We start from the raw sequence: 25,554 nt of genomic DNA on the forward strand, positions 1-25,554 counted from the left end.
GTCACCGACAGCCAACGGGCATGCTGGGAGTTGTAGTTATGCAACCAGCAGATGCACCACTACAACTCCCAGCATGCACTTTAGCTGTTTGTGCAAGCTGGGAGTTGTAGTTACACAACAGCTGAAGGTACACTTTTCCATAGAAAGAATGTGCCTCCAGCTGTTGCAAAACCATAAGTCCCAGCATGCCCATAAGTGCATGCTGGGAGTTGTGGTGGTCTGCCTCCTCCTGTTGCATAACTACAGCTCACAGCATGCCCTTTTTGCATGCTGGGAGCTGTTGCTAAGCAGCAGCAGGAGGCTGTCACTCACCTCCTGCTGCTGCTTGATCGCCGCACAGGTCAGTCCCGCCGCCGCCGCCGTCGTCGCTCCTGGGGCCCCGATCCCAACATTAACGCCGGGGATCGGGGTCCCCAGCACCAGGGGTGCACGTCCCGCACCCGCTCACGTCCTCCGGAAGAGGGGCGGAGCAGGTGCGGGAGTGACACCCGCAGCAGGCGCCCTGATTGGTCGGCCGGGAATCCGGCCGACGAATCAGGGCGATCGTGAGGTGGCACCAGTGCCACCTCACCCCTGCAGGCTCTGGCTGTTAGACGGCCCCGATCAGCCAGTAATTCCGGGTCACCGGGTCACTGGAGACCCGATTGACCCGGAATCGCCGCAGATCGCTGGACTGAATTGTCCAGCGATCTGCGCCCATCGCCGACATGGGGGGGCATAATGAGCCCCCTGGGCGATATGCCGTGATGCCTGCTGAACGATTTCAGCAGGCATCGGGCACCGGCTTCCCTTCCCTCAGGCTAGCGGCGGGGGGCCGGGAATGGACAGGACGTACTCCTACGTCCTCGGTCCTTAAGGACTCGGAAACGGGGGCGTAGGAGTACGTCCATTGTCCTTAAGGGGTTAAAGCCATAGAGAGCCGCATGCGCCATTTTTAAATAAGTATCCCGCCAACTTTCATTAATGAAATTTTTTCGGACCGCCCCCCCCCCCCCCAATCTGCTAGTATCGTGGCTTCAATGTCGTTGTCACTCATCCATTGCTTACAAGTGCGGAAAATCTTCTCTGGATCTATTTTGGAAAGATGAGTATGGAAAGCGAGATATAGCGTAGATATAGTCGCCCTCCTCGGTGCATCCCCCACTATGCCATCCAAGGCTTGAACAGGCACCTCCCCTTGGTTTTTTTTCTGCCAGTTTTTGGAAAACTGCCACTGTAGTTTTTGAGGCAAAGCCAGAAGTGGATTCAAAAGGAATAGGACATATAAAGGAGGGACTTACACTTCTCCTCCCTTATGGATCCACTTCTGACTTTGGCTCAAAAACTGCAGTGGTGGTTTTCCAAAAACTGCCAGGAAAAAAACCAAGTGGAAACTTAGCCTAAGTCTGGATGTGCAGAATGTATACATCTGATTGGTGTGTAGTATGTGGGAGTTTAAAGGAGGTGAGCATTTCCTGTGGAGTGAGCCACCTGCGTTCATCCGTATGTATCAGTGATCCTACAGTTGTCACTCCCCGAGTACCCCAGTTGCGCAGCCAGGATGAGGATCTACCCTGCGGAAATTCTGGATGGTCAAACAAAGGCATTCTTTTTGAGAGAAGGAAAGAGAGGCCAAAAATCTTCCGCACCTCCTTCCACGTCATGATGGTGCCCCTGAGCAGCGTTGACCCCTTGACTGGCGCTGCCAGGGCCCCTTCCACTCTCAGATTTGACTAGAAGGCGAGCCATGAAGCCAGTCCATCACGTGGCGGAATAGACAAGCTATATTATATCCCCTGACATTCGGAATATTCACTCCCCCCTACGTTTTGCCCAACATGGGTTTTTGCAACATAATTCTGGGACGCTTGCCTTGCTACAGGAAACGGGTAAAAGCTGAATTGAATCATTTTAATGAGGTGGCAAAGCCCCAGAAAAGAAAGCGGCAAGTTTTCCCACTGCTTCAGTTCCGAGAACTTCAGGGAACACAGTGTGTCAGGTGTCCTCTGAAACCTCAGCATTCAGCACCTGATGCTGATCGTCCGTTAATTTAGGGAGATCAATCCCTGCTAAAAATGCCTCTCCCTCTACTGTAGGGCTAGAGGTGGACAATTAGAGCTCAGTGAATTAGGACCCCAGAACTGCATTAATTGAATGTGGATCAGTTTTGGTCTGCCCTTGGGAGTCCCTTAAAGCTAAGACATGTGTCGGTGCCCTCTTCGCTAATCCCATGTCTGAAAAGATCCACCTCAAAGTGAGACTGGTACATGCTCTCCTTCCTGTCCAACCACAGTTAATAAGAAGTCCTCGCTTCCTGCCATTTAAGCTTATGAGCCGGGGTAGGAGAGGTGGCAAAATTTGAATAAGTCTCTGATAGCGATGCACTAGCCTTTGCATGACCCTCCAGAGTCCTACGTTTGAGTGTTACTATACACCAGAATCTTACGCCGTTTCCCAGTAGAGTGTAGGATTATCCCTAAATTCTGCATTGTCTGTCTCAAACTCCAGTCACCATCCCCTCAAAAGGTCCAGGAAGGACTCGTCCTTAGTAAGATAAGATAGAAAGTGCCATAAGAAGTCAGAGCCCTTGGGGGAGGATGGCAGGAGCTCCAAGACGACCAGCGAGTGATCCAAAATGACAATGTCATGGATGTCCATGAAATAGTCAATGCGGGACCACGAGCCATGTGCATGTGAGAAGTGTGTGTACTCACGGTCATCTGGGTGCAGTAGGCGCCAAGAGTCTGTCAATCCTGTCAGTGTTAGAAAAGGAGGGAGAATTTTATCTCTGAGCCGCACATATAGCGGTTGCTATCTTATTCCCTTTGGGCTGCCTCCCACCACAGTCAGATAACCTATAACCACCCCTGGGGTAACAGTAACCAATACTAAGCATTAGAGAACAGTGAAAACCTGGGCTCCCCAGTTGCTAAGAAGGAACACAACAGTCACGCAAAATACTCAGTCTGGGCAGGTAGATCTGCTGCTCCTGCTGCGCTTCCCCGCCAGCTTCCTAGTGTTTATAATGTCTTCAGCAGAGCCCGGATGGCTATCCCTGCACCTTGAGAGCCGGGGGAGGTGTTGCTCCTTCCCCTAGGGCATAGAGAGCGACGATGAGGGGAACGAGGAAGATGACCTGTTTCCGTCAGAAGATCTCGAAGAGCTGCCTACGCAGCAGTCGGTGATTCATATGAGGTGAAGGTCCCATCAGCTCCGAATAGTTTCAGGGTCGCCGGGTATTGCAGTTGGAAGCCTTTCTTTGCTTTGCAAAGTTCCGTGCAGACCTTCCCAAATGCTCTCCTCCGCTTGGCAAGTTCAGCTGAGAAGTCTTCAAAGAGCAGTTTTTTTCTATTTGCGGAAAGTGAGGAAGTGCGACATCTAAAGGACTTGAGAAGCTCCACCTTGTCATTATAGTCGAGTAGCTTAAAGATAACTTGTCTTGATCTGTCCGCGGAGCCAGGGTAGGAGTGAGAGTCAGCTGCAGGCGCTCGCCCCAGTCGATGTGCTCTTTCCACCCGATATATATGCTGAAGGCCCAATGCATTGGGCAGGTCGCTCTCACAGAACGCTTGGAGGTCAGATGGAGGAAGGGATTCGCTAACCCCTACCAAGCGTAGGTTATTGCGGCAGTAGTGGTTCTCTAAGTCCTCCAATTTATCACTAACATAGCAAAAGTCAGTTTCTGACTGCCTCAGTCTAGTAGCCAGGCCACTATTCTCATCCTCCAATGCAATAATTCATTTTTCTGCCTCATCCAGTCTAGCCGTAGCCCAAAAAATGGCGGCAGCCCGTTATGCCAACGTGGGGCCACTGAGTATAGTCCTCCTGATCAGTCCCCTGGGTGACTCACCGCCAGCTGTCCCGGTCTGCAGCCTCCCAGCGAGGAGGTATATCTCACGGTGTGCGGGAATCACAGGCCCCGGAGAAGCCACATGAGCACTAGAGATAAATCCGCACTGTTCTTCAGAGAGTTGGATATTCAGCTCCTCTTCTCATATAAGATGCATTTTGGTTACTATTAGGAGCAGAAGAAATCAGATAAGAATAAAGCTTAGATATTATTATTATTTAGGGAATAAATACAATCTCTCTAACCAATTTCAGGGACGTATGTTAGTATAACGCTTAAAACATTGGAGAGTAAAGATAAATTTACTTATAAAACCCCAGAAAGCCTGAGATTCCTCTATGGCCAAAGACTTAGTAGAAGAATATAAATCTCGTAACGTAAAAGAATGTAAACGTTCCCACAAAGGGGAAGAGGGAAAATGTGTTTAGTAATAACCATAGGGAGTAAAGAAAGTGGGGTTAGGGGAGAAGGGAAATCAGAATCAGTCGTAGAGCAGTCTCGTAATACCGACAAAGTTATATATAAAAGAGGAAAGAACTAGAGAGGCCAAGGAGGAGTGCGGGGGCCACAAAATGGGCCCTATAGAAGGAGGGACTGAGGAGAATTCCATATCCACATGAGGAGGAATATAAAGGGGAGGATGAGAAAAAGAAGAGCGAACGAGCTCTAATAATCCAGACGAAGGAAAAGCTTTATAATAAGTGTGTAAATCCGGAAACACAAAACCGCCGTCTAATGTCTTCAGGGTGAGCGTCTATACGGGACACGTGGTCTCTTCTGAATCATAACAAAATTACTAAATAACCATTGGATAGAAGAAAAATAACAATTCCGTACTATGATAGGGACGGACTGTAAAAATATAAAATATTATTGGTAAATATAAGATTTAAGAACCTTTCTCCTTCCAATCCACGACATATATGGGAATTTACGAGCGTGTAACTGGGTCTTCAATCCGTGTAATAATGGCGCAAAGTGTGAAGTAAAGAGATCTTGTACCAGATGTGATCAGATCTCTAGGGATTTTATACCCCGGGGAGGACAAAGAAAAGGAAAAGAATTACACCGATGTTTACTGAACCCGGGGGACGCTGAGATATTGACGACTTCTCATATAGAAAAATGGATTTTAAGAACTGAGACCGAAAATAGATGTCAAGACGGGAAACGCTCGTCTAGCAGAGATGTCAGCAGAGAGCACTGTTGCCAGACAGAAAACAACAACTCAACTTCAGCAGCTGATAATTATTGAAAGGATTAAGATTTTTTAATAGAAGTAATTTAAAAATCTGTTTAACTTTCTGGAGCCAGTTGATATAAAAAAAAGCTTTTTTCCTGGAATACCCCTTTAAGATGGTTGTGTCAACTGCATCTGGTTCTTGTTCATTTAAAACCTGTAACAGAAGCAGACATGTCCTGTACCCTAGACTTTCTAGCAGCTTGTTTAACTGCTTTGTCAGTCAAGATCATTCTTTTTCTTGCTTAGTATCTCCTCCTTTTGTGGGTTTTTACCTTGACAGTTCCTACCTATTTTTGCAGCATCAGCGTCTTCATCCGCTCCTGAACTGCTTCCACCTTTTTGATTAATTTGCCTGCTGAGGTGAGGAAAGATCTAGCGCTCCAGTTGGGACTTTAGGCAATCCCAAATGCAAACCTGGAGTCAGTATAGATGTCTGCTCTCTCCTGCCAATTTACATGCAACAGTAAGTGTCTTCAACTCTGTCTTCTAGGCTCAGCAATAAGGAGGGAGTGGTTCTGCTTTTCCTGTGTGGTCAGAAAACTGAATTACCGGTAGAGGCCTGGCACCTTATGAACTGTTTAAAGGATGCTGGTTGGCAGGCCAGGAACCGCCTCGTCATCAACAGGAGGTAAACTGGAAAATAATGTACTCGGTTAACCCAGTAGTCTATGGGGTCTGGGCTCGTGGTGTCTGTGAGAAAGAGCACTGCTGAGGTAGGTTTCATCCTGGTTGATCACATCCCTGTGATGACGTTTGATGTCGGGGGAATACAGAGTGCTGACACAGAGTGGAGCATTTACTCAGTGGAGACTGCACCCTCTTTTGGCAGGGGTTTGGTGCTGGAAAGCCATAGCAAGCTGGCTGTGTAGCTTCTCCTTATAAAAATCTAATTTAGCCTTCATTTTGACTTTTTATTGAGGGTCTAAGAGTGTTGCAACTAATAGTTATTTATTTCCTTTAAGCTTGCAATACGCCAGCAACTGCACACGCAAGAAAGCATCAAGCTAGCCATCCTTGCCTTCATCCCATACTGCCTATGTTGGTCATGGTCCTCGTCATCATCAGTGTCGCCTTGCGAATAATCCCTGTATATGTGAGTAAAGACGCAATCCCAACCAAACAAGTAAATTGGCTTAGGAGTATGATAAGAGGGCGCCTACATCGCTTTCTCTACAAACAGTGTGTCAACAAGGAAGATGCATTTCAGTTGCACATGCTTTTTACTTTACTGTTATTGAACAACTAGGAAGATATAATGCGTCTTTTTTTTTTTTAACCAGGAAAATAAACACTGTGGCCCAGATTTATGAAACTGTATGAGAGGAAAAAATTGAGAGATTTCCCCACAGGAACCAATCACAACTCTGCTTTCACTTTACCAGAGCTTGATAGCTGAGCTGTGATTGGTTGCTGTGGGGAAATCACTCAATTTTTTCTCTCACACAGTTTGATTAATGTGGGCCACAGTGTTTATCAGGCTGATGTGTTTTTAATTCCACGCGCTGCAGTCAGTCTGATGTTAAAACCTGTAGGTATACTTTTTCACGATTAATCCCTGTACATGTGTGTAAGGGCGCTATGCTTCTTTTATGTATGTTATCATATAGATCAGCCACCAGGATAGGGATTATGGCTTCTGTTCACACACACTCTCTTTATCTTTGTTCCCTATATCTGTCCAATCTCTCTCTCCCTCTGTATTACTGTGTCTTTCTCTTTCTGTCTGCTGCTCCCATTGCCATCCTGGGGACCGGCTTGTGAGCCATTAACTGTGTAAAACCCTACCCCTTGTTGTCTCCTATTGGCCTTTAAGCTGATTGCCACTTATAGCAGCAAGTTATATGATAACCTGGGTTATTATGTGATATGCTGTCAAATTGATGTCATGCCACTGCCCCTGCTCTACCCCCTTCTTCCAGACGCCAAAACCGCACGCTGTTCATGAGATTTCTCACTTTTACCGGTTCGTATTAACCAAACCGGTAAAAGGTTTTTTATTTTCAAATTTCTTTATTTGTTAACAAGAAAAGAAAAGACAATTATAAATCATGGTATGTAACAATAACATTCACGTTGCCACAATAAAAAAATGACGAATATAAACACTTTAAAAAGAGAACAAGAAAGACGACAAAAAAAGAACAAGAAATAGATAGGAAAATAAATACTAAATCCCAACTTCTAGCCTAAAACTTAAAGGAGTATTCCAGAAAAAATACTTTATTTTTTATTTTTTTACATCAGCTGGCTCCGGAAAGTTAAACAGATTTGTAAACTGAAGTTGAGTTGTTCTTTTCTGTCTGGCAACAGTGCTCTCTGCTGACATCTCTGCTTGTCTCGGGAACTGAGTAGTAGGGGTTTGCTATGGGGATTTGCTTCTACCCTGGACAGTTCCCGAGACAGGTGTCATCAGAGAGGACTTAGACAGAAAAGAACAACTCAACTTCAGCAGCTCATAAGTACTGAAAGGATTAAGATTTTTTAATAGAAGTCATTTACAAATCTGTTTAACTTTCTGGAGCCAGTTGATATATAGTTACATAGTTACATAGTTAGTACGGTCGAAAAAAGACATATGTCCATCAAGTTCAACCAGGGAATTAAGGGGTAGGGGTGTGGCGCGATATTGGGGAAGGGATGAGATTTTATATTTCTTCATAAGCATTAATCTTATTTTGTTCCAGGAATGTATCTAATCCTGTTTTAAAGCTGTTAATTGTTCCTGCTGTGACCAGTTCCTGAGGTAGACCGTTCCATAAATTCACAGTCCTCACGGTAAAGAAGGCGTGTCGCCCCTTGAGACTAAACTTTTTTTTCTCCAGACGGAGGGAGTGCCCCCTCGTCCTTTGGGGGGGTTTAACCTGGAACAGTTTTTCTCCATATTTTTTGTATGGGCCATTAATATACTTATATACGTTTATCATATCCCCCCTTAAACGTCTCTTCTCAAGACTAAACAATTGTAACTCCTTTAATCGCTCCTCATAGCTAAGATGTTCCAAGCCCCATATTAGTTTAGTCGCGCGTCTCTGCACCCTTTCCAACTCCGCAGTGTCCCTTTTATGGACAGGTGACCAAAACTGAACAGCATATTCCAGGTGAGGCCGTACCAATGCTTTATAAAGGGGGAGTATTATGTCCCTGTCCCTCGAGTCCATGCCTCTTTTTATACATGACAATATCCTGCCGGCTTTGGAAGCAGCAGCCTGACATTGCATGCTATTCTGTAGTCTTTGATCTACAAGTACACCCAGATCCTTCTCTACCAGTGACTCTGCCAGTTTAATCCCCCCTAAGACATACGATGCATGCAGGTTATTAGTACCCAGATGCATAACTTTACATTTATCCACATTGAACCTCATTTGCCAAGTGGATGCCCAGACACTTAGTCTATCCAAGTCATCTTGTAACTTATACACATCCTCTATAGACTGTACCGTGCTACAAAGCTTGGTGTCATCTGCAAAGATAGAAACAGAGCTGTTAATACCATCCTCTATATCATTGATAAATAAATTAAACAACAGTGGTCCCAGTACTGAACCTTGGGGTCACCACTAATAACCGGGGACCAATCAGAGTACGAATCATTGACCACCACTCTCTGGGTACGATCCATGAGCCAGTGTTCAATCCAGTTACAAACTAAAATTTCCAAACCCAAAGACCTTAACTTACCTGTCAGACGTCTATGAGGGACAGTATCAAATGCTTTAGCAAAATCCAGAAACACTATATCCACAGCTATTCCTCTGTCAAGGCTTCTACTCACCTCTTCATAAAAGCAAATTAGATTGGTTTGACAACTTCTATCCTTAGTAAACCCATGCTGGCTATCACTTATAATACAATTATCCCCTATGTATTCCTGTATGTAATCCCTTATAAGTCCTTCAAACAATTTACCCACAATGCACGTTAAACTTACCGGTCTATAGTTTCCTGGGGAAGACCTAGAGCCCTTTTTGAAGATTGGCACCACATTCGCCTTGCGCCAGTCCCTTGGCACAATACCAGACACCAGAGAATCTCTAAATATCATGAACAGGGGTACAGATATTACTGAACTTACCTCTCTAAGAACTCTTGGGTGTAGTCCATCCGGTCCTGGGGATTTGCTTACATTTATATCACTTAACTTACCTTGTACCATCTCTACATTAAGCCAGTTCAGTACATTACATGATGTGTTACCAGCACTGACCTGTACATGATGTGTTACCAGCACTGACCTGTACATGATGTGTTACCAGCACTGACCTGGCCAATGTCAGCTCCTTCTTCCATAGTGTATACAGAACTAAAGAACCCATTCAGTAGCTCCGCCTTCTCTTGATCGCCTGTGACAACCTCCCCATTATCATTATTAAGGGGTCCTACATGCTCTGTCCTTGGTTTTTTTGCATTTATATATCTAAAAAAATATTTAGGATTAGTTTTGCTTTCTTCGGCCACCTGTCTCTCATTTTGAATTTTTGCTGTTTTTATTACATTTTTACAGATTTTATTAAGCTCCTTGTACTGTTTAAATGTTATCGCTGACCCATCAGATTTGTATTTTTTGAAGGCTATTTTTTTGCTGTTTATTGCTCTTTTAACATCATGTGTCAGCCATGTAGGATTTAGTTTCAATCGTTTATATTTGTTCCCCTTTGGTATATATTTAGCTGTATAGTTATTTAGAGTTAATTTAAAGATGTCCCATTTACCTTCTGTATCAGTATTTGAGAACACCTCCCCCCAGTCTATGTCCTGTAGTGCAGCCCTCAGCCCAGGGAAATTTGCCTTTTTAAAGTTATATGTTTTTGCCTTCCCCGCCTGTCTTTGTTTTCTACATTTTAAGTCAAAAGTAACTATATTGTGGTCGCTATTCCCAAGGTTTTCCCGCACAGTTACATTACCAACCAGCTCTGCGTTGTTGGAAATGATCAGATCCCACAAGGCATCACTTCTTGTTGGGTCCTCCACAAACTGGCCCATAAAATTATCCTGCAATAAATTTAGGAATTGTCGCCCCTTTGTAGTTTTAGCCAACCCCGGACCCCAATCTATATCTGGATAGTTAAAATCTCCCATTATTACCACTGTACCTGCCCGGGCGGCCCTCTCTATTTGTTTATGAAGCCGAACTTCTATCTCTTCAGTGATATTAGGGGGTCTGTAGATTACCCCAAATATTATTTTTTCAGTATTTCCCTCCTTTTGTAATTCTACCCACAATGATTCCACATCCTCAGAATCATCACACACTATGGCATCGTTCACACTGACTTTCATACCACTTCTTACATACAGACAGACTCCACCACCTTTTCTGTTCATTCTATCCTTGCGAAACAATGTAAACCCCTGCAGATTGACAGCCCAGTCATGCGAGGAGTCCAGCCATGTCTCAGTGACCCCAACTATATCACCAGCCATGTCTCAGTGACCCCAACTATATCACCAGCCATGTCTCAGTGACCCCAACTATATCACCAGCCATGTCTCAGTGACCCCAACTATATCACCAGCCATGTCTCAGTGACCCCAACTATATCAATATGTTCCTCCAGTATCAAGGCCTCAAGCTCCCCCATTTTATTTGCTAGGCTTCTGGCATTTGTGAACATACACTTTACATTTCCATCCTTTATGTTATTGGGGTTAATGGGATTCAAGGGTGTAAGTTTTATTTTCCTATGAAGCCTATTCCTATTAACTATTCTAACCCCTCCCTCCGCTCCACCCCCAGGTACATTTATAATTCCCACCTCTCTATCTACACTATCTTCCCCCTCTTTGCTGTAGGTTCCCTCCCCCCAAGTCCCTAGTTTAAACACTCCTCCACCCTTCTAGCCATCTTCTCCCCAAGCAAAGCTGCACCCTCCCCATTGAGGTGCAGCCCGTCCCTACGGTAGAGCCGGTAACCGACAGCGAAGTCAGCCCAGTTCTCCATGAACCCAAACCCTTCCTTCCTACACCAGCTTCTGAGCCACTTGTTTACCTCCCTGATCTCCCGCTGCCTCTCTGGTGTGGCTCGTGGTACTGGTAGTATTTCAGAAAAGACTACCTTGGAGGTCCTTGCCTTAAGCTTGCGGCCTAAGTCCCTGAAATCATTTTTAAGGACACTCCACCTACCTCTTACTTTGTCATTGGTGCCAATATGTACCATGACTGCTGGGTCCTCTCCAGCCCCGCCCAACAACCTGTCAACCCGATCCGCGATGTGCCGAACTCGTGCGCCAGGCAGACAGCACACTGTTCGGCGATCCCGGTCTTTGTGACAGATTGCCCTGTCTGTCCCCCTAATAATTGAGTCCCCCACCACTAGTACCTGTCTGGCCTGCCCTGTACTCCTCCCTCCCTCCTTACTGGAGCAGACACCCCCCTGGCGGTCAGAGGCGGTATCCTGCTGCAGTTCTGCTAGCTCTGTAATGGCATCCCCCTCATCTGCCAAGCGGGCAAACTTGTTGGGGTGTGCCAGTTCAGGACTAGCCTCCCTGACACTTTTTCCCCTACCCCTCTTTCTAACTGTAACCCAGCTAACTGCCTGACTGTCCTGCAACTCCGTCCCACTGTCCTCCCCCACCTCTATTCCCGAGAGTGCCTGCTCAGTGAGCAGGAGACTCCTCTCCATGTTGTTAATGCTTCTCATTGTTGCCAGTCGCCCCTCTAGATGCAGGTTCTGGGCTTCCAAACGGACAACTAGCACAAATCTCGCACAACAATATGCACCCTCAAACTGTTGTTCAAGGATTGCATACATTGAACAGGATGTACATTGGACTGCATTTTCCAACATGGAGGCCATCTAATTATGGGGATTTCACAAAAAAAAACAGACAGTCAAAATGACACTTAAAATTTTTTGTAGACCTTGTGGGTTCAAAAATGAAAACTCACAGCGATCTCAACCTCCTGCTTTCAAACTCCAGTTTTTGAAACTCCTCTTTCACGCCCCCTCTTACACAGCAACACTCAGAAAGAGCAAGCTCTCAATAAGAGTCCCAAGCTAAGATTTATACACCTGTGCCCAATCTACTCCTCCTCCCCCTAGAGGTGGAACAGAGAAAAAAAAAAAAAAAAAATGAAAAAGGGTGTTTAAACTCTAACAGTTATCCCACTATGTGCAAAAGAGAAAAACTTACCCAAAATAAGAATGTGGGCTATAGGCAGTCGCACCCACTCCACAGATTCACTCCGCACAACAGATAATCACAGTTTTTGAAACTCCTCTTTCACGCCCCCTCTTACACAGCAACACTCAAAAAGAGCAAGCGAGACAGGTGTCATCAGAGAGGACTTAGACAGAAAAGAACAACTCAACTTCAGCAGCTCATAAGTACTGAAAGGATTAAGATTTTTTAATAGAAGTCATTTACAAATCTGTTTAACTTTCTGGAGCCAGTTGATATATATATATATTTTTTTTTCCTGGATAACCCCTTTAACTAAACAAAGGATAGAGGATAAGATGTCTGATTGCGGGGGTTATGCTGCTGTTCTAAACATACGCCGTGTCCGTGCAGCAGTGGTGGTGACCTCCCAGCCACGCCCCCTTTATTCATCTCTATAGACATAAATGGAGGGGATGTGGCATGATGTCACTAGGGGGCGTGGTTATGACATCACTACCACGGCCACCGGCTCCCAGTGTTCTGAACAAAATTCAAGAACGCTGGAGCACAGAAATACCCCTTTACCTAAACAATTATTTAATAGGAACCTGTCTTCAGATTTTACCATATATAACATGCGGCATATATATTATTAACGGCTTCTGATTTAGAAAAATGTATTTTAAAACCTGATTTAAAAAATGACGTAAATGGACGTCAAGGCGCGTTACATTCCCTATATACAACGTCAGGGACAATATTACATTTATTATAAGTCCAATGTGCATAGATGAATACAAGAATAATAAATAATACAGTGACCCTCCGACCTGCGATGGCCCCGACATACAATCATTTCAACATACGATGCTTTTGTATGTCGGGGCCATCGCATAAACGGCTATCCGGCAGCGCAGTGTCACTCACCTGTCCCCGGCGCTCTGGACCATCCTCTTCATGCTCCGCTGCATGGCCGTCGCTCTCCTTCGTTGTCATCACGTCGCCGCGCACGCCGTCCCGTCATCCAATAGGAGGGGCGAGCGCAGTGACGTGATGACGGCAATGGAAAGATACGATCCAGGGCACCGGTGATGGTCCGGAGCAGCGGGGACACCCCGGGGACGTGATGGCGGCGATGGAGAACGACGATCCAGGGCAGCGGTGACGGTCCGGAGCGGCGGGGACACATGAGTATAAGTTTCTATATTACTATTGCACAGATCCCTCAACATACGATGGATTCAAGTAACGATGGTTCATTTGGAACGAATTACCATCGTATGTTGAGGGATCACTGTATAAGAAAGAAAACTTTTATTAACAATTGTTAACAAGTTTGGAGATGCAGTATATATGTATAAATGTCAGATATCCTATGTACATGGTTAACCCCTTAAGGACAGAGCGTTTTTCCGTTTTTGCACTTTCGTTTTTTCCTCCTCACCTTTTAAAAATCATAACCCTTTCAATTCTGCACCTAAAAATCCATATGACTTATTTTTTGCGCATTTAATTCTACTCTGTAATGACATCAGTCATTTTACTCAAAAATCTTCAGCAAAACAAAAATAAAAATCATTGTGCGACAAAAAAAAGCCATTTTGTAACTTTGGAGGCTTAAGTTTCTACACAGTAAATTTTTCGGTAAAAATGACCCCTTCTCTTTATCCTGTAGGTCCATACAATTAAAATGATCCCCTACTTATATAGGTTTGATTTTGTCGCACTTCTGGAAAAAATCATAACTTTATGCACGAAAATGTATACGTAAAAAAATTTCATCTTCTGACCCCTATAACTTTTTTATTTTTCGGCGTACGAGGCAGTATGAGGGCTTATTTTTTGCCTCGTGATCATTTTTCGGTATCATTTTTGTTTTGATCTGACTTTTTGATCGCTTTTTATTCATTTTTTTATGATATAAAAAGTGATCAAAAATACGCTATTTTGGAATCTGAAATGTTTTTGTGCGTACGCCATTGACCGAGCGGTTTAATCAATGATATATTTTTATAGTTCGGACATTTACGCACGCTGCGATACCACATATGTTTATTATTATTTACACAGTTTTTTTTTTTAAATGGGAAAAGGGGGGCGATTCTTACTTTTATTAGGGAAGGGGTTAAATCATCTTTATTTACTTTTTTTGCAATGTTATAGCTCCTATAGGGGACTATAACATGCATTATACCGATTGCCAGCACTGATCAATGCTATGCCATAGCATAGCATTGATCAGTGTTATCGCTGCTTGACTGCTCCTGCCTGGATCTCAGGCAGGGAGCAGTCTTTCGGCAATCAGACGCTGAGGAGGCAGGTAGGCATCCTCCTTGTGCGTTCTAGCTGATCGGGACATCGTGATTTTACCGCGATAGTCCAGATCAGCTCGACTGAGCTGCTGGGAAGCTTTCACTTTAAATGCGGCGATCAACTTTGATCGCCGCCTCTAAATAGTTTATGCCGATCATCTGCCCGAATGGCGATGTCCGGCATTAGCCACGGGTTCTGGCTGCTGATAGCAGCCAGGACCGTGCGGGTATGATACGAGCTCAGCTCCTGAGCTCGATTCATAACCTTGCCGCAGCGCCGTTTATAAACGGCGTTCTGCTGCAAGGGGTTAATATATAAATGTGTTATCTGCATCATTTAGTGCTCTAAAATATCTTCTCTCCTGTGTGAATTCTTAGATGTCTTTTAAGTGTTGATTTCTCATTAAAACATTTCCTATATTCTGAACATGAAAATGGCTTCTCTCCTGTGTGAGTATTTAGATGTTTAACTAGTCTTGATTGCTTCATTCTGAACATGAAAATATTTTCTTTGATGTTTAGCGAGATTGGATTTCTCAGTGAAACATTTCCCACATTCTGAGCATAAAAATGGCTTCACTCCTGTGTGAGTTCTTTGATGTTTAACAAGACTTGATTTCTCAGCAAAACATTTTCCACATTCTGAGCATGAAAATGGTTTTTCCCCTGTGTGCGTTCTTTTATGTTTAACAAGACTCGATTTCTCAGTAAAAAATTTCCCACATTCTGAGCATGAAAATGGCTTCTCTCCGGTGTGAGTTCTTTGATGTTTTACAAGTCTTGATTTAAAATTAAAACATTTCCCACATTCTGAACATGAAAATGGATTCTCTCCTGTGTGAGTTCTTTGATGTATAACAAGACTTGCTTTCTCAGTAAAACATTTCTCACATTCTGAGCATGAAAATGGCTTCTCCCCAGTGTGAGTTCTTTGATGTTTAACAAGACTTGATTTCTCAGTAAAACATTTACCACATTCTGAGCATGAAAATGGCTTCTCCCCTGTGTGAGTTCTTTTATGTTTAACAACACTTGATTTCTCAGTAAAACATTTCCCACATTCTGAGCAAGCAAATGGCTTTTCCCCTGTGTGAGTTCTTTTATGTTGAACAAGATGTGATTTCTCAGCAAAACATTTTCCACATTCCAAACATGAAAATGGCTTTTCCCCTGTGTGAGTTCTTTTATGTTGAACAAGATTTGATTGAAGACTAAAACATTTCCCACATTCTGAGCATGAGAATGGCTTTTCCCCTGTGTGACTTCTTTGATGTTTAACAAGATCTGATTTCTTGGTAAAACATTTCCCACATTCTGAGCATGAAAATGGTTTCTTTCCTGTATGATCTCTTTCATGTCCAACACCCCTTATGTAACTTCTATTTTGCTGAACATCCTGTGATGACTGAGAAGACAGGACCTGTATATAAGGATGAGATGAGAGATCTTGGCTGTGAAGGGCTGAGGGTGTATCTGGGATAATGGAATGTTCTTCATATGTATCTTGTGTGATATCATCATCTGCTTTATAATCTGAAGATATAAGATTCTCCTCTGATCTCCTGCTACAAGAATCTGCAGAGAATAACACAGAATTTAATACCTTTAAAGGGGTATTCACATCCTAAAGACCCTATGTAATGTTGTAGCACATGTCACACTTTTGCAAATAGCTATAATTACTTTCCTTGAATCCTTTGAAGCAAACCTCTCCTGGTCTGGACAGTTCCTGACATGGACAGAGGTGTCAGCAGAGAGCACTGTGGTCAGACTGAAAAACACTACACAACTTTCTGTAGAGCATACAGCAGCTGATAAGTACCATTAAATTACTTTAATAGAAGTAATTTACAAATCTGTTAAATTTTCTGGAGCCAGTTGATTTAAAAAAAATAATAATTTCCACTGGAGTTCCCCTTTAATTACCAAGACCAATTTTAAAATCCAACCTGTGTCTCTCTGTTGTATTAACTTTGGGGCGCTTTTACTGACGTGATGTATTGTAGTTTATAGTGGAAAACTAAAGGGGCACTCCACTGGAAAACATTTTTTTTTTAAATCAACTGGTGCCAGAAAGTTAAACAGATTTGCAAATGACTTCTATTAAAAAATCTTAATCCTTCCAGTACTTATCAGCTGCTGTTATGATCCACAGGAAGTTCTTTTCTTTTTGAATTTCCTTTCTGTCTGACCACAGTGCTCTCTGCTGACACCTCTGTCCATTTTAGGAACTGTTCGGAGCAGCAAATGTTTGCTATGGGGATTTTCTCCTACTCTGGACAGTTCCTAAAATGGACAGAGGTGTCAGCAGAGAGCAGTGTGGTCAGACAGAAAGGAAATTCAAAAAGAAAAGAACTTCCTGTGGATCATAACAGCAGATGATAAGTACTGGGAGGATTAAGATTTTACAATCTGTTTAACTTTCTGGCACCAGTTGATTTAAAAAAAAAAAAAAAAAAAAAAATGTTTTCCAGTGGTGTACCCCTTTAAACGTGGACTAGTTCTCTAGGATTGTGGGGATAAAAAGATGAAATTATTAAACTTAAAAAATAGTCATTATGATGTATTGTGGTTAGATATTGACATAACCATTAAGGGAACATAAATATAATGGGATAGATTACAAAAAAAAAGGTATGACAGATAAAAATAAAAAATAAATAAACAAATTAAACATGAAAAAACTTTTAAAAACTTATAAAATTAAAATAAATAAAACTGGTAAATAAGAAAAAAGTAAAGAGAAAAAAATAAAATTAAACATTAAATAAAAAAAATATAAAATGTAAAAAATGTAATTATAATTATAAATTAATAAAAACACAGTAAATAAAAAGGTAGATAAAAAAAATGAGCATGTTTCTTGTTGCGTGTTAGAAAGGGGGATGGGCTCTTCAATGGGGCTTTACGGTGGGTTTTCCGCATCGGAAATTCCACAGCCGAAAATCTCCTGGGGATAGCCCGCCCCCTTTATAACAAGTAGCGGGAAACCTGCAAATAAATCCTCTCGTGTGAACGAGTCCTTAGTGTGATCCCCATTAGTAACAGACGCACATACTCGCCATTTCCCTACGTTTTCCTCTTCTTACAATTGCTCTGAGCTCAAATTCACCACGTTTTATGCAGAAACGTAAGTAAATTTGTAGATTTCATTTGAAAATATATATCTAAACATTTTTTTTGAGAAACGCCCCTTTTCTATGATGTCCACGTCCCCTTTGTAGGGTTTTCTGAGTAAAGTGGAGAGTTAAAGGGCTTTTTGGATTTTTTTGTTGGAAATTCTGGCGCAACACAATAAACCCTACAAAATTTACTCGGAAAAGCCTTAAAGGGGTATTCCAGGAAAAAATTTTTTTTTAGATATCAACTGGCTCCAGAAAGTTAAACAGATTTGTAAATTACTTCTATTAAAAAATCTTAATCCTTTCAGTACTTATGAGCTTCTGAAGTTAAGGTTGTTCTTTTCTGTCTAAATCCTCTCTGATGACACGTGTCTCGGGACACGCCCAGTTTAGAAGAGGTTTGCTTTGGGGAAATTGCTTCTAAACTGGGCGTTTCCCGAGACAGGTGTCATCAGAGAGAATTTAGACAGAAAAGAACAACCTTAACTTCAGAAGCTCATAAGTACTGAAAGGATTAAGATTTTTTAATAGAAGTAATTTACAAATCTGTTTAACTTTCTGGAGCCAGTTGATATCTAAAAAAAAGTTTTTTCCTGGAATACCCCTTTAAAGGGGTTATCCAGGAATAGAAAAAAAATGCTCAGATCAGAATAGGACATTAACCTTGCATCTATTATTCTTCTGTGACCATTGTATCTCCTGTACGTGGCTCTAATACACCTTTTGCCCTCCTACTTGCTCCCTTTGCCTGCTCGCTGTCTTTAACCTCTTGGGGTCGCAGGGCGTACCTGTACATACTGCGCCCGCTCCCGGGACATAACACGGGGTCACACGATGACCCCGCGTCATATCGGGTCAGTCCTGGTGCCTAACGGTAGCCTGGACCAGGGGCAAATACCGGACATCATCGATCGCGGTGATGTCTGGTATTAACCCTTTGATCGCCGCATCTAAAATGTAAAAAAAAGAAGTATTCCGGGAGCTCAATCGAGCTGATTGGGACCACCCCAGTAACACCGCAGTGTCCCGATCAGCTGGGACGTGCCTTACCTGCCACCGCTGCGTCAGATCAGTGATTGATTGCTCCAAGCCTGAGATCCAGGCTTGAGCAATCGACCGCCGATGTCACTGATCAATGCAATGCAAGGCATAGCACTGATCAGTGATGGATGGCAATCAATGTACTACATGTTATAGCCCCCTATGGGGTTTCATAACATTGCAAAAAAAAATTAAATAAGTGTAAACAAAGAGTTAATAAATGTAATTTAACCCCTTCCCTAATAAAAGTTCCATGTAAATAAATATAAACATATGTGGTATCGTGGTATTTGTGGGAGGGGGTTGTCATGTGGGGGGTGGAGCTATGACATCACGAGCTCCAGGCACCGGCTCCAGCGTTTGGAACAGTTTGTTCCAAATGCTTAGCAGCGGGGGAACCCTTTTAAGTAAGTGAGGCCCAATGTGTGCGACCATCTCCGGCCACTGCTAGCACTGAGTAGAGGAGAAGACGTTCCCCTCCACCAACCTCTCCATACGCTAAACAGTATTATAAAAACCATTTTTGTTTTTTATTTGTTTCCATTCATCTGTAATGTGTTGTTTTTTCGATAACAAGTGATCGGAGCGGAGTGTTAGCGTAGCATGTGGTACGATGCATAGCTTAGTGCAGCATGTGGTATTGTGTATAGCTTAGTGCAGCATGTGGTATTGTGTATAGCTTAGTGTAGCATGTGGTATGATGCATAGCTTAGTGCAGCATGTGGTACGTGTATAGCTTAGTGCAGCATGTGGTATTGTGTATAGCTTAGTGTGCTGTATATTGTACCTTCATTCTTTGTGTGATTAGAATTTACTGTATGACTTGTAATGATGACAAATGAATGAGGGCGCTGTGACCACCAGACTCTTGGTGATCTTTATATCGTTTTATGAATATTTTCATGTATGTTTATATGCATTTCTAATAAACCTTTAGCTTTCAATAAGTGAAACACATCTTCATCTGTATTATTTTCAATTACTCTCTACATTACCACTACACAGATTCTTAAAGGGGTATTCCAGGCAAAAACTTTTTTTTATATATCAACTGGCTCCGGAAAGTTAAACAGATTTGTAAATTACTTCTATTAAAAAATCTTAATCCTTCCAATAGTTATTAGCTTCTGAAGTTGAGTTGTTGTTTTCTGTCTAACTGCTCAATGATGACTCACGTCCCGGGACGTGACATCATCATTGAGCAGTTAGACAGAAAACTTCAGAAGCTAATAACTATTGGAAGGATTAAGATTTTTTAATAGAAGTAATTTACAAATCTGTTTAACTTTCTGGAGCCAGTTGATATATATAAAAAAGTTTTTGCCTGGAATACCCCTTTAACTTTTTCCACTTTTGGCTTTTTTTTTTCTTTTAATTTATTTTTTTAAAAGTGAAATTACTTTTTTTTTTAATATATTTTTTCCCTTTTGTTTCTCTGTCATACCTTATTTTATCTATCACATTATATCTTTATTATCCCATTATAGTTATGTCAATATCTAACCAAAAAAACATCTTAATTACTATTTTTTGTTTTCCGTTTACAGTAATACATCTTTTTATCCCCACAATCCTAGAAAACTAGTCAAATTTTCCACAATTTTTCCCAATTTCGTGCAAAAGGGTCACGCACTAGACTACACGCACTAGACTAAGATTCTCAGATAAATAATCAGAGTACATCCGCTTGCTATATATATTTATTTATATTGTACTTAATATTGTGAAAAATTGGAAAATTTCTGGTGTTTTATATTTTTTTTCACGCCGTTCACTGCTTGGTAAAAATGATGATCTTTATTCTGTGAGTCGGCGCGATTATGACAATACCCAATTTATATAGCTTATTATGTTCTTTTTCCATAATGAAATCCTTTTTTTCCCCCTTTTTTCATGTTGCCATATTCAGACAGCCATAACTTTTTTTTTTTCCGTCTGACCGCATTGTATTGCTACAATCGCCCAATTTGTTTAGTTTTCACTGTTTTTACTGCTTGGAAAAAAATTGCAAACAATTTTTTTTTCTAATACGGCATTAGATCGCCATATTCTGACCCCTATTATTTGTTTTTGTTTTTTTTGGTTTTCCGTCTATACAGCTGTGTTATTTTTTTCGGCGTGAATGGTAGTTTTCATCTTCACCAAATGGAACATTTTTATCGCTTGTTATTCCATTTTTGCTGGGATGAGATTAAAAAAATACAATTCTGGCGTTTAAATTATTTTTTTCTAGTTTACACTGTTACATTATATTTCAATAGTTCGGACAATTCCTTACATAATGACGACAAATTTTCTGATTTGGAAAATGGTGTTGGGGGCTGGGGAGTTTAATTTATTTATTTTTAACCTCTAAAGGACTTAGGGCAGGTACACCCTGGGCGCCTGGGTCTTAGCCCATTCTTTGTAGTACCCTGGTCATATCCCCTGTGTGGACTGGAGACGTGACAAAACACCACGCCCCCCTCATAATGTCATGCCATGCCCCCTCCATTCATGTCTATGGGAGGGGCGGGTCGTCACAAGGGGGTGTAATGTAACGTCTCGTCTCCAGTCCCGGAAACAAAGAGCTTTCCGTGACTGGAGACGCAGCCCAGCATAGAATGCGGGTGCTGCACGGAGATCACGGGTGGTCCCAGTGGCGGGTCCCCCCACGATCAGACATCTTATCCCCTATCCTTTCCCTTACTTTGGGTATGACCTTAATGTGACTGAGGCCCTAGCAACACAGACAAGGGAACTGTCTCAGGAATAGGGTGAGGGGGGTGTATGGGTCTTCCATCAATTGCTTCAATGGACGGAGGTGAGGAACCGAAGCTGTAGTGAAATAGCGTTTTTGGCTACAAACACATCATCAAAATACCCATCGGCACTGGAGACCACGAGGACCTGCGTGACCACAGAGGAATTAGCCCTTGAGAGGATAATCTTATTCATAGGTTTGTCCTTGTGGATGTCTGTGGATGAAGAAAGCCCACCCAAAAGCTGTCCCTGGCATGGAACAGGAGCAAGTGTTTCCCGGCCAGGATTGGCATGATCAGAGTTAAAGGCCCAATTTGCCAAAATAAAGACACAGCCCCTACCTCCTACTCTAATCCCTCTCCTCCGCAGAAAGGGGGGTGGACCTGAGCTGCATTGGTTTGACCCTTAAAGATGATCTGGAACCAGGAGGCATTGGGGGGGGGTTTGAAAACCGAGGTAACAATCTGACAGAAGACAGAATGGTGGTAGAATCTGTGACTCTTATCTATATTTAGTGGTCACTACTCACCGGGGCAGTCACTTGTAAGAATGTCCTCCTGATACTGCTTATTACCGCTCACATCTGTCTCTTCTTCTACCTTTATGTCTGTAGGGTTAATATAGTTCAGATACCTCTCCGTAGGAATGTCCTCCTTATACTGCTCATCAACACCCACATCTGTCTCTTGTTCTTCCTTTATGTCTGCAGCATTAATATAGATCAGATCTTCAACTGTATGAATGTCCTCCTTATACTGCTCATCACCGCTCACATCTGTCTCGTCTTCTTCCTTAATGACTGTAGCATTAATATAGATCAGATCTTCCCCTGTAGGAATGTCCTCCTTATACCGCTCATCACAGCTTACATCTGTCTCGTCTTCCTTTATGTCTGTACCATTAATATAGATCAGATCCCTCCCTGTAGGAATGTCCTTCTTACACTGCTCATCACCGCTCACATCTGTCTCTGGAGCATTAATATTGTTCCGATCTTGTCCCTAAATCATAAGATATAGAAAAAATATTGTAAAAGTCATTAGACAGTAGGAGAAGTCATGTGGGATGTTATAGATGAGCAGGAGATGAGGAGTCATGGAGAGTGAGGGGACTGACCACAAGAGCTTCACAGCCCTTCTACAGATCATAGGGAATATCTCCATCTACCTGATCATCCTGTGGAAGAAGAGGACGGGGACACCTCTCTGGTGCTGTTCTCTTACTGGATCTGACTGTAGGGAACACATACAGAGACTGAATTCATTCTTTACATACAAATAATGAGAGGACGTGTGTATATAGTCATGTCTATTACCTGGTGATGTGAGGGGCTGCTGATCCTCCATCATGACCTGATCCTTGTACTGATCCTTGTGTCCTTCTACATACTCCCACTCCTCCATGGAGAAATAGACCGCCACGTCCTGACACCTTATAGGAACCTGACACATAATGATACAGTCATCACCCCTACCCCTCCAGTGGTGTTACTGTATAATGTCCCAGCATTCCCAGCAGTGTCACCTCTCCAGTCATCACCAGACCCCTCCATTACTGTATAATGTCCCAGCATTCCCAGCAGTGTCACCTCTCCAGTCATCACCAGACCCCTCCATTACTGTATAATGTCCCAGCAGTGTCACCTCTCCAGTCATCACCAGACCCCTCCATTACTGTATAATGTCCCAGCAGTGTCACCTCTCCAGTCATCACCAGACCCCTCCATTACTGTATAATGTCCCAGCATTCCCAGCAGTGTCACCTCTCTAATCATCACCAGACCCCTCCATTACTGTATAATGTCCCAGCAGTGTCACCTCTCCAGTCATCACCAGACCCCTCCATTACTGTATAATGTCCCAGCAGTGTCACCTCTCCAGTCATCACCAGACCCCTCCATTACTGTATAATGTCCCAGCAGTGTCACCTCTCCAGTCATCACCAGACCCCTCCATTACTGTATAATGTCCCAGCAGTGTCACCTCTCCAGTCATCACCAGACCCCTCCATTACTGTATAATGTCCCAGCAGGGTCACCTCTCCAGTCATCACCAGGCCCCCTCCATTACTGTATAATGTCCCAGCAGGGTCACCTCTCCAGTCATCACCAGACCCCTCCATTACTGTATAATGTCCCAGCAGTGTCACCTCTCCAGTCATCACCAGACCCCTCCATTACTGCATAATGTCCCAGCACTGTCACCTCTCTAATCATCACCAGACCACTCCATTACTGTATAATGTCCCAGCAGTGTCACCTCTCCACTCAGCAGGTCCACCATCTTGTTATGTTCTAGAATCTTCTGTTCATCCATTTCCTCATGTATCAGGGAGTGAAGTGGGGGCCCCGGGATTGGGATCAGGGTTCTTCCCCATTCTTCAAACACAGGGGCCCGACAGCGCCCACTAGAGGACTTCTTCACTACTGAGTAATCCTGTGTATGGAGAGACACATTAATATCACTACATACATTCCCAGAATCCCTCACCTCTCCAGTCATATCCATCTGTTATTACATAGATAAGAATGAGGTCATGTGACATCACTCCCAGAATCCCTCACCTCTCCAGTCATATCCATCTGTTATTCCATGGATAAGAATGAGGTCATGCGACATCACACCCAGAATCCCTCACCTCTCCAGTCATATCCATCTGTTATTACATAGATAAGAATGAGGTCATGTGACATCACTCCCAGAATCCCTCACCTCTCCAGTCATATCCATCTGTTATTACATAGATAAGAATGAGGTCATGTGACATCACTCCCAGAATCCCTCACCTCTCCAGTCATATCCATCTGTTATTACACAGATAAGAATGAGGTCATGTGACATCACTCCCAGAATCCCTCACCTCTCCAGTCATATCCATCTGTTATTATATAGATAAGAATGAGGTCATGTGACATCACACCCAGAATCCCTCACCTCTCCAGTCATATCCATCTGTTATTCCATAGATAAGAATGAGGTCATGTGACACCACTCCCAGCATCCCTCACCTCTCCAGTCACATCCATCTGTTATTACATCGATAAGAATGAGGTCATGTGACATCACTCCCAGAATCCCTCACCTCTCCAGTCATATCCATCTGTTATTATATAGATAAGAATGAGGTCATGTGACATCACACCCAGAATCCCTCACCTCTCCAGTCATATCCATCTGTTATTCCATAGATAAGAATGAGATCATGTGACATCACTCCCAGAATCCCTCACCTCTCCAGTCATATCGATCTGTTATTACATAGATAAGAATGAGGTCATGTGACATCACTCCCAGAATCCCTCACCTCTCCAGTCATATCCATCTGTTATTACACAGATAAGAATGAGGTCATGTGACATCACTTCCAGAATCCCTCACCTCTCCAGTCAGATCCATCTGTTATTACACAGATAAGAATGAGGTCATGTGACATCACTCCCAGAATCCCTCACCTCTCCAGTCATATCCATCTGTTATTATATAGATAAGAATGAGGTCATGTGACATCACACCCAGAATCCCTCACCTCTCCAGTCATATCCATCTGTTATTCCATAGATAAGAATGAGATCATGTGACATCACTCCCAGAATCCCTCACCTCTCCAGTCATATCCATCTGTTATTACATAGATAAGAATGAGGTCATGTGACATCACTCCCAGAATCCCTCACCTCTCCAGTCATATCCATCTGTTATTACACAGATAAGAATGAGGTCATGTGACATCACTCCCAGAATCCCTCACCTCTCCAGTCAGATCCATCTGTTATTACACAGATAAGAATGAGGTCATGTGACATCACTCCCAGAATCCCTCACCTCTCCAGTCATATCCATCTGTTATTACATAGATAAGAATGAGGTCATGTGACATCACTCCCAGAATCCCTCACCTCTCCAGTCATATCCATCTGTTATTACATAGATAAGAATGAGGTCATGTGACATCACTCCCAGAATCCCTCACCTCTCCAGTCATATCCATCTGTTATTACATAGATAAGAATGAGGTGATGTGACATCACTCCCAGAATCCCTCACCTCTCCGATCATATACATCTGTTATTACATAGATAACAATGAGGTCATGTGACATCACTCCCAGAATCCCTAACGTCTCCAGTCATATCCATCTATTACATAGATAAGAATGAGGTCAT

General features: G+C 42.9%; 1 protein-coding gene across 2 annotated transcripts in view; it reads right to left on the reverse strand.

Annotated features, from left to right (window-relative positions):
* Positions 1-12,341: 12,341 nt before the first annotated feature.
* Positions 12,342-25,554, reverse strand: part of LOC130297628 (zinc finger protein 436-like) — a 31,454-nt gene continuing 18,241 nt past the window's right edge. For both annotated transcript variants that reach the window (XM_056550321.1, XM_056550329.1), the window contains exons 3-7: positions 23,651-23,827; positions 22,708-22,834; positions 22,560-22,624; positions 21,922-22,393; positions 12,342-16,062 (exon numbers count right to left, since the gene is read on the reverse strand). In XM_056550321.1, coding sequence (XP_056406296.1) covers positions 14,954-16,062; positions 21,922-22,393; positions 22,560-22,624; positions 22,708-22,834; positions 23,651-23,827 — 1,950 coding nt within the window. In that variant the 3' untranslated portion in view covers positions 12,342-14,953. The remainder of the gene's footprint in view (positions 16,063-21,921; positions 22,394-22,559; positions 22,625-22,707; positions 22,835-23,650; positions 23,828-25,554) is intronic.

Source organism: Hyla sarda, chromosome 1, assembly GCF_029499605.1.
Source record: "Hyla sarda isolate aHylSar1 chromosome 1, aHylSar1.hap1, whole genome shotgun sequence".
NCBI lineage: Eukaryota > Metazoa > Chordata > Amphibia > Anura > Hylidae > Hyla > Hyla sarda.